This window comes from Cottoperca gobio, chromosome 4 (genome assembly GCF_900634415.1).
Source record: "Cottoperca gobio chromosome 4, fCotGob3.1, whole genome shotgun sequence".
In the NCBI taxonomy this organism is placed as follows: Eukaryota; Metazoa; Chordata; class Actinopteri; order Perciformes; family Bovichtidae; genus Cottoperca; species Cottoperca gobio.
In genome coordinates, this window is record NC_041358.1 from 6,039,375 (window position 1) to 6,049,445 (window position 10,071).

Below are 10,071 nucleotides of genomic sequence, written 5' to 3' on the forward strand. Positions count from 1 at the left end.
GCCAGATTATTGCCAATATACAGCCTCCCTTCTGCCTACACAAGTGCTGTTTGATAAACTAAGTAATTATTCAGGGCTGCAGCTAATGAATACTTATATTTTTTTGTCAATGTATTGTTTTGTCAGACCAACAGTCCAAAACTAAAATATATTTTGTTTAGAAAAATATAAAAACTGAGAAAAGCACCAAATCCTCACATTTGCTGAGCTGGCAACAGAGACTGTTTTGCTCCATGAAGAACTTAAATGTTGTTGATTATCAAAACTATTAATGAATCATTTAAACACCACCTATATTAGGAGTGACCTGCCAGCCAGTAACCCCTTGTAAATCATTTGGTGTCAGTCTGTTTGGTAAAATTTTTCCCCAGACGATTAACAGAGCCCTTCTCTAACACAACATCCTGTCCTCATTCAGTCAGCTGATCCTGTCCATCTCCAGTGGTGGAATGTAACTAAGTACATCAACTCAAGTACTGTACTTAAGTATAACTTCAAGCTACTTGTATTTTACTTGAGTATTTCTATGTTATTCAGCTTTAAACTTCTCCAACACTTCTACATCTCAGAGGTAAACAACATCAGGAGGATACATCCCCTACTGACTCAGAAGGCGACGCAGGTTCTTGTCCAGGCTCTTATCTGACTCCCTCCTCGCTGGACTCTCTACATGTGCCATCCAACCTCTACAGCTCATCTAGAATGCAGCAGCCCGACTGGTCTTCAATCTACCCAAGTTCTCCCACACTACACCGCTTCTCCGCTCCCTTCACTGGCTACCAGTGGCAGCCCGAATCTGCTTCAAGACTCTGGTGCTGGCCTACCGTGCTTTGAATGGATCAGCCCCTTCCTACATCCAGGCCATGGTTGAACCATACACCCCAGTGCGTTCACTTCGCTCTGCATCGGCCAATCGGCTCGCTACTCCCTGACTGAGAGTGGGATGCAGATTCCCCTCAAACAAAACTAGTTTGCTATCCTGGCTCCAAAATGGTGAAACAAGCTCCCCATTGATGTCAGCAGACAGGCTTCACACCTTCCGTCGCAGACTGAAAACTCACCTGTTTTGACTGCACCTCGGCCAATAAATAAAAATAAAAATGGGCTTATTTGAAGCTAATGTACTTGCAAGATTCTTACTGTTTGGAGTTGTATCCTCATGATTGTTTGTACGTATTGTAAGTCCCTTTGGACAAAAGCGTCAGCTAAATGAACTGTAATGTAAACATTGCTCTTTTTATTTGACTTTGACTTTTCAGATGACAGTTTCTCCTCCCCTTCTGAGGAGAAAACCTTGTATCTCTAGATTGTGTTGATTTTGAATGTTTGTGATAAACTGAAGGATAAAGTGTTTCTTTTTTGTGTTTGAGAAAATTCTCAAACTTCTTAAGCTGAATAAAGTCTTTAAAAAGCCTCTTGGATCCGCTGGAAAATACATAGTAAAACCTGAAACCTAAAGCTGAAAACAGGACAGAGACAAAGATACAAATATATGATGATTTTATAGAATATGATTCATAGCTGTAGATTAAAATACCCAACAGCATATAAAGGAGTTAAAATAGCACAACCTTAAACATCTACAGCAGGAAAATGTAACATACACATTAATGCAGCAGTAATATTAATCCAAGAACATCGTATATAATAGTAAAACTGTAACACTGTAAAAAGGGAGCATTTTACTGAACAGTGCCTACTTTTATTATGTATTTTAAGTAGATATTGCTGATACATAGTTTTACTTAAGGTTTTGAATGCAGGACTTTTACTCGTAGGGGAGTATCTTCACAGTGGTATTTATACTTGTACTTGAGTAAAAGATCTTAATACTTCTTCCACAACGGTCCATTTATTACATCTCTTTGTTTTCAGATGCACTTTACCTGCTAATTTACCTGAAAAAATGGAACGAAGTTTAACTTCCACATGTGCACACAGTCTATGTCCAGCATTAAAATGGCTGTAAGTGAAGCATGCTTCTCTGTACTGTGTTCAGGTGCCTGTCTCACATATCTCAGGTGAAGAGCCTCGTTATCAGACTGTTAGCTGAGCACGGCTTGTTTACACAGTCAGAGCAAAGCTGAACCCACACTATCATTACATACAGGTGGGAAAAACAAACACAAACATTCCCCAACCTGCACATCAAATTACAAGACAGAAACCCAACTGACATTCAACACTCTGGATTCTATGTGCGTTCACACCTGTAAACTCACCTGAGAAACCAGGAAGTGAAACTCAAACAACTCAAGAGGGGAGGGTGGTGAAGGGTGAAACCATATGTGGAAGCTAATCAATTAATATATCTGCTGGCCTCCATATTGTGTATATTCTGAGATATTAAAGCCTTCTGATATCTTAAAGTCTTGAAGTCTTAAAGTACATTTGTTATCAGCAGGTTCAACTCGCAACAGGTGCATCAAACATTTTAAAACAGAAGAAAATAAATCTTAAACCAGCTGCAACTTTTTAAAACACACATTATTAAATCCACGACATCACACTTTTCCGTGTCTTTATAAGCGTGAACGGAACTAAAACAACAATTAAGCAACTTCTCCTCCATCAGTTTAATAACGTAAACAGCAACACAGCTAACAGTTGGCTAGTCGTTAGCAAGCTACATTAGCTTGTTCAACAGCGTCTAAAAAAACCTCGTTGCGTAATATATCTTGCGGATAAACAGTCAGAGTATGAAGCCAACAGTCAATGATGAATTCGTGGAAAACTGACAGGTTAAAAGGGGGTTTTGAACTGATGTAAAAACTCACATGAACTGAATCCAGTTTGGCACTCAGTGTTGCTTTAATGCTGCGTTCGGGTGCTATCGGAAATATTGTCTCCCCGTGAAAGTTTAGCGTTTTGATTTGGTGTGGATTTTTTTAAATCATCAACAACCGAATACATCCCCCCAAAAACAATTCTAAGCATATTTCATGTTTTCTTATTTTGTTATGATTAATTATAATATTGTTTTTGCTCCATTTTTCTATTCAACAGCTGCTATGACTGGATACGTTTTTCTTATGCTCCCCTGTTCTGCATAATTCAATACAACTGTTTACAGCGGTGGAAATGTACTAAGTACACTTACTCAAGTATTGTAATGTGAAGTTTTGGGGTACTTGTACTTTGCTTGCGTATTTCCATTGTATGCTACTTTACACTTCCACTCCACTACATTTTAGAATGGTGTACTTTTTACTCCACTATATTAATTTGACACTTAATAGTCACTAGTTACACAAAACACAAGATAAGGTAGGATAACACTTTTTAATGCCAAGGGCTGTGGGAAACTAAGCTGTGCGGCAGCTGCAGTACAAAGTGGGTAAAGAGTGCAAATATATAGAGTGCAAATAAACAAATGATAGACAATAATAATTATCAGGAAGGTGCAGAAAGAGAAAAAAGAGGTTTACCTATGTGTATCTGTTCAAACCAAAATATCTTATTTATTGTACTCAATAAACTACAAACAATTTAAAAATACTTGTTTAAGTTAGATACATAAATGTAAATCAAATCCAAAGCAATTAGCAATTTAGACATATATTAAAAACAGTAACATATGTTATTGATATAAAATAATACACTTGACTTTAATCTTACGACGGGACTGTGTTTAGCTGGTAAAACACAAAAACATTTTTTTGACGCTTGGCACCACAAGCTTCTGAATAACTATTTTCTTATAGTCCTAAAGGCATCATCGTGTCACGTGACATAGTCAAACATGGCGTCCTCCCGGAGACGGCTGGTTTGTTTACGCTCCGGGATTTGGAGCCTTATATTTTACTCTATTTACTCCCATTTAAAGCTTGTTATGGCGGAGGAATTGGACAGCTGCGACAACCTAAGACTCGGACAATATCCTTTAATTTTCGCTTACTAACGTTATTCTGATTTAACGGAAGACTATTCCCCTTAAAGTGGTCGCTAACGTTAGCCCAAGCTAGCTTAGCCTTATTTGATGTTAATGTGACAGCTAAAATAGCAAATTAAAAGTTACATACCTAAATTTCATTAGTGCGATATACAATATTGCGTCTGTGTTGTATTATGTACGTTTTGTTGGGGGATAATTATCTGCTTTAAAGACAGGAAGCTGTATGTAGTTTCGCTATAAACCTAATATATAAGGAAGGGTTTATGTTCTAATAGGATAATAACGACATTTGCGTTACATATTATATTATTACACAGTGTTGGAGGAAGTATTCATATCGTTTACTTAAGTAAAAACTAATACCACAATGATAAAAACTATATTACAAGTAAAAGTCTTGCTTTGAAAATGTTCCTTAAGTAAAAGTATGTAGGTAAGTATAATCAGGAAAACGTAGTTAAAGAATTGAAAGTCTAAAAATGTCCCCTGCGACTGTTATACTATTAAATATTATATCATTAAAGTATTATTACTCATGCATTAATGTAAAAGCAGGATTTTACTGGTTGAGGTGGAGCTCATTTTGAACTATAAAATAAGGATTATTTTTTATCATGGATTAATCTCATTATTTTCTCAATGAATCGATTGATTGTTTGATTTAAAAAGATAGTGAAAATAGCCCAAAGTGACTCCTTCACAATGTTTGTTTTGTCCAACAGTCCAAACCTCAACATCATTGCTAAAACATTACAATTTTTTACACTAATTAAAAAGGAAAAGCAGTGAATCTTAAACCATTTGTGAAGCTGGAACCATGACATGTTTCTACAAGAAAAATGACTCAAACCATCAAAATAGTTTCCAATAAATGTTCTGTCATTAAAAGACTAATAGTTTCAGCTGTACTTGTTTTATGTCCTAAAATCTTCATTTGTAAAGTAATTAAAGCTGTCAGAGAAATGTAGTGAAGAATATGTAGAAAGTAGCATGAAACGTTAATCATTCTTTATTCTTATTCCGTTTCTTATTAACAATCATCAACTCCCTGATGATTCGATGTCACTGTTAATATAGTTAATTTCTCCATATGGCTGAGAATGCATTCCTTTAGCTGATACGAATCTTTTTTTGCAATTTATACTCAGTTGGCAGTTTGTTTGTTTACTCTGGGCTCAAACTAATGCAGTCCAACTCCAATATATTATAATGTTCAGCTTTAGATCATTGGTTTTCTGTTGTTTTCATTTGAATTATAACGAGGTGTATTAATCTCATTGATATAAACATGGTAAGCGAAATATTAGAAACTTGTGTCAGTATAGTGCACTAGCATTTAAACATTTGGTACATTTTATTTACAGCAAATATAGACAAACATTTTACACCTTCATCAAAGCTAAAATGAAAGAAGTTAGTGTTTTCTTTAAAACACAATCAGTGAAAATATCAAATAATGTTATTCTGTCGGGTTACCTGTCTTCCCTTTATATTTAATCACATCACCTGCATCACCTGTGTGTACGCTGGTCTAAAGTCTACCATGGCGTGCATAGGAAACAGTTTCTGCATCTCTACTATACGGAGAACAAGTAACACACTGCACCTCCTGTTAGTACATTCTGTTGTGTTGATGTTGAATCAGGAGCTGGTTGGGACTCCTTCACTCTCCTCACGTATCTCTGCAAAGATCCAAAGATAGATGAAGCCACTCAGGAGCCGGAGAACTGCAGGGACATGACGGCGTGGGGTAAGAAAGGCACATGATGTCTTTTTGACAGATGTGATGATTTCAATGTTTAATTTCCAGCTGATCTCACATCCTTTAAAATGTTTGTTGACTGTCTGGTACAAGGGTACACTATTTTATGTCCTAGATTCTCATTTTTGGGAGCCTGGGAACTCATTGCCAAGGACTGCTTCTCTGTCATTTCTGTGCTTTTGACAAAAGTATAATAAGACAAAAACATTTTTTAGATACAAAACAAACAAGGCAATATATATAAAAAAAAAGATTTATACAGGAGAATAAACTGATGAATGGGAATATTGATGGACATTTGATACCAGCTTCTGTTCCTCTGATCAATAACTGTCGTTCAGAAAATCAGACATCTTCAATTGTGTGTGTGTGTGTATGTGTGTGTGTGTGTGTGTGTGTGTGTGTGTGTGTTTACAGTTGAGTGCCTCCCAGCTCCAAACATCAGCTGTCGGCTCTCGAACGGGACGGAGTTCAGGTTCAGCGGGGAGGAGGTGGGCTTCAACAAAACCATCCCCTGCAGGAACGTGTGAGTGCTCTCTCACACACACACACACACACACACACACACACACACACACACACACACACACACACACACACACACACACACACACACACACACACACACACACACATACATACCACCAGCTCCCTTTGAAGAGGATAATAAGTCGGCATTTTAACAGCATTTTGCAAAGATCATGCTCATTCTGATTATTTTGATCACTGTGAATATAATAATTGTGTTATTTCTTCTCAGGAGTGGTTATTCCTATAAAGTAGCAGTGGCTTTATCTCTGTTCCTGGGCTGGCTGGGAGCAGACCGCTTCTACCTGGGATACCCTGCTCTAGGTACACACACGCACGTACTTTCATTGTTTCAGATTCACGTTTATCACAGAGTAGGTTTTTAAATACAAGAGTTTTCCTCAATATTTGGGTGCATGACAATAAATATAGTAAGAGAAACAAGGACTGGGCCATAAAAGGATCTCGAAATTTGACACAATAAAATCTTCCACAATAACTGTGATAAATGTAAATGAGATTTATTTTTCCGACAAAGTTATTTATCACTTACTCTGTCGCTACTGTCGCGGCTGTAAAATGTTGGATACATTATTTGGAGTGTCACAACCTCCAGAATTTGATAAATTTGGTCTGATAACATTTGTAAAGTGTAGAGGAGGGGCACGATTGAATTATTTTATCCCCATTCGAGTGAGCATAGTGCTGAACCAGAAATGAGCTGTTTCCACCAGCGGAAGTCTCTGGTGCACAGCAGCGTTCTGGTAATTAATAATTGTAAAACATGATTTGGGCCATTTCGTACAGCCCTACGAGAAACTAAAAACAAAAAGTTTTAGTACTTCAAAAGTTAAGAATAAATAGAAGAAAAAAGAAAAAAAACATCCCGAAAGAAGTTTGAGGTTTTCGCATTGATTTCAATACAGTCAGCGTTTTCTAGGAGCCACCTACTGGATGTTAGAGGACCTGGAGCTGAACACACTTCAGCTTCTGCTCAAGTCAAACATCCTCTTCCTCCTGAAGCTGAACTCTCATAAAGTCTGAATGTACTCTAGGGAAATTCAGCTGCAATGCCCTTTAACCGTTTCTACATTTGTGGGGGTTTTCCAGCCTGAATTGAAATTGAAATTCAATGAGCCTTTGTTTGTCACTGATCTCCACACAATAGAACATAATAACCCCAAAGAATAACATTTATGATTAAAACAACAAGAATGAGTTATTATCAGCAGGCTGAGTCCTGTTTTTAATGAGACACCTGCAGCAAGACAAAGGCTGAAAGGCCTAATGGGTGTGCGTGTGTGTGTGTGTGTGCGTGTGTGCGTGTGTGTGTGCGTGTGTATGTGCGTGTGTGTGTGCGCGTGTGGTGTCATGGTTTTTATTTGGATGGAGGACAGCTGCACTGACAAACACCTGGCCTGATTTGGCACCAGTCGGCCCGGACAGAGCCAAGCTCAGCCGAGCCAAGTCAGATTTATACATCTAAAAAAATGAATTTTACAGGCGGGTTTTGTTCAAGTGCTCCACAGAGCACACAGCAGATATAACTGGATACACTAGAGAAACAGTGTAATGTTTCGATAGCGCCCAATACAGGCTGCAGACTCCATTAACGCCACAATATGAACAGAAGAGTGTTTGTCCTGAAGGTGGCGCTAAAGGAAATAATGATGTGGTCATTCGATTGTAAAAGGGTTCATCCTCTGAGGAGCAGCCATGAGATCAAGACATTTCATGGAAATCTGCTCATTCGATTGATAGACTTTTTATGTACAAAGTGAATCTCCACTGACGCTTGAGATTTATTAATTCATGAGCACAAACTAATAATCTATTTCTTATTGACTACACCGGCCAGGCTGCATACGTTCTTACTTTACTCTTTTTCTTTTTTACTTCCTTTAGATGGAAAGGAAACATGTAGAAACCACTGGTTTTTTAATTATTGAATTATATATATTTTTGTTAATCAATTAATTGTCCAAAAAGTCCAATCTTCAAATGTCTTGTTTTAGTCAGACCAACAACCTGAAACCTATAGACTTTAATTTACTGTGACGATAAAACGGAGAAAAGCAGTAAATCCTCACACAGGAGACGCTGTAACTAGGTAACTTTTTTGAAATTATTATTATTAACAATTTTTAAACTGCATTTACAGTAATATTAAACAGTAAAACTTTAGATATCTTTGCTTTAAAACAATCAATCAGAATTAATTGTATGTTCATGGATTTATAGCTTCAGCCCTAATGACATGCTCCAAGGTCCTCTGCATTGAACGGGGACATTGCAGATATATGATTTGCATCTTTACTCTGAGTGAGCCATGGAACCTGGCTGAACTCAGAGCCGTCATCGTCCCATTCATTTATACAAGCTTATTGTTAAATGACTCACTCGTCGTCTCTCTGTCTCTCTCTCTCTCTCTCTGTCTGCTCTGTCTCTCTCTCTCTGTCTCTCTCTCTCTCTCTCTCTCTCTCTCTCTCTGTCTCTCTCTCTCTCGTCTCTGTCTCTCTGTCTCTGTCTCTCCTGTCTCTATGTCTCTCTCTCTCTTGTCTCTCTGTCTCTCTGTCTCTCTGTCTCTTTTCCTCTCTGTCTCTCTGTATCTCTCTATGTCTCTCTCGTCTCTCGTCTGCTCTCTCTGTCTCTCTGTCTCTCTCTCTCTCTCTCTGTCTCTCTGTCTCTCTCCTCTCTCTGTCTCTCTCTCTGTCTCTCTCTCTGTCTCTCTGTCGTTGTCTGTATGTCTGCTCTCCTGTCTGTGGTCTTCTCTCTGTCCTCTCTCTCTCAGTCTGTTGTATATCTCTGTCTATGTCTCTTCTCTCTCTCTCTGTCTCTCTCTCTCTCTGTCTCTCTATCTCCTCTGTCTCTCTCTATCTTCTCTGCCTCTCTGTATCGTCTCTCTCTCTCTGTCTATCTGTCTTGTCTCTCTCTCTCTCTGTCTCTCTCTCTCTGTTCTCTCTCTCTTCGTCTCTCTATCTCGGTCTCTCTGTCCTGTCTCTCTCTCTGTCTGTCTCTCTCTCTCTGTCTCTCTCTATCTCTGTCTCTCTCTCTCTCTCCGGCGTGTTGTCTCTCTCTCTGTCCTCTGTCGTCTCTCTCTCTCTCTGTCCCTGCTGTCTGCTCTCTCTGTCTCTCTCTCTCTGCTCTCTCTCTCTCTCTGTCTCTCTCTCTCTCTCTCTCTCTCTCTCTCTCTCTCTCTCTCTCTCTCTCTCTCTCTCTCTCTCTCTCTCTCTCTCTCTCTCCCTCTCTTTCTATCATTCACCAGGCTCCAAAATAAAAAGCCTTCATTTAGGAACAAAAGCTGCTGCCACGAACGCTTTTATTTTCAACAAGTGGTGTTGACTGAGTTTCCCCCTCCGTCTCTTTTTTCTTTCTTTTAGTCTTTCTTCTCTTCCTCTCCAGGGCTTCATCTATAGACTGAGTGTAGTGGACCGTGGAAATAAACAAAACAACACAACACAGCACACACACACGCACACACTTTCTCTAAAATTTGAATTAAAGCGACATCTCCACTTTTGTCTCTGCATTCGTTCGGCCCTCTGCTGTCATCTCCCATGTGACCTGTACAGCAAACACACACACACACACACTCACACACACACACACACACACACACACACACACACACACACACACACACACACACACACACATTAGAGCACTTAGACAGAAGAAAACAATGAACCAAGAAAAGAGAGAGAGAGGGCAGAGGTCTCTCTCTGTGGGAAAGTCAAACTCTGTGGCCCCAGAGGACGCTCGCCCGGCCCAACTCTCTCTCTCTCTCTCTTTCTCTCTCTCTCTCTCTCTGACATGAACTGCTTCTTTTCTAGGAAAGGGGGGAGAGTGGGAGGGAGGGGTGAGAGAAGAAAAGCTCCCTCTAAGA

At 39.0% G+C, this 10,071-nt stretch overlaps 2 protein-coding genes across 7 annotated transcripts in view; one reads left to right on the top strand and one right to left on the bottom strand.

Moving 5' to 3' along the window:
• The window catches only part of patj (PATJ crumbs cell polarity complex component), a 129,456-nt gene extending 126,556 nt beyond the window's left edge, over nucleotides 1-2,900 (bottom strand). For 5 of the 6 annotated variants that reach the window (XR_003832118.1, XM_029429256.1, XM_029429259.1 and 2 more), the window contains exon 1: nucleotides 2,778-2,900. The gene's annotated coding sequence lies outside the window, so the exon portion shown is untranslated. Of the gene's footprint in view, nucleotides 1-2,222; nucleotides 2,299-2,777 lie in introns of those variants that run through there. The other variant, XM_029429255.1, reaches the window with a different exon arrangement.
• An 849-nt stretch (nucleotides 2,901-3,749) lies between these two features.
• On the top strand, nucleotides 3,750-8,669 carry tm2d1 (TM2 domain containing 1). Its single transcript, XM_029428892.1, has 5 exons — nucleotides 3,750-3,766; nucleotides 5,541-5,645; nucleotides 6,075-6,183; nucleotides 6,418-6,509; nucleotides 8,201-8,669. Exons 2-5 carry the CDS (start codon nucleotides 5,633-5,635, stop codon nucleotides 8,215-8,217), a joined length of 231 nt encoding a protein of 76 aa, XP_029284752.1. The 5' UTR covers nucleotides 3,750-3,766; nucleotides 5,541-5,632; the 3' UTR covers nucleotides 8,218-8,669.
• The last annotated feature ends 1,402 nt before the right edge of the window (nucleotides 8,670-10,071 follow it).

Coding starts and splice junctions, on each gene's coding strand:
- tm2d1 (XM_029428892.1), top strand. Junction 6,184..6,417: donor ACCATCCCCTGCAGGAACGT/GTGAGTGCTCTC, acceptor ATTTCTTCTCAG/GAGTGGTTATTCCTATAAAG.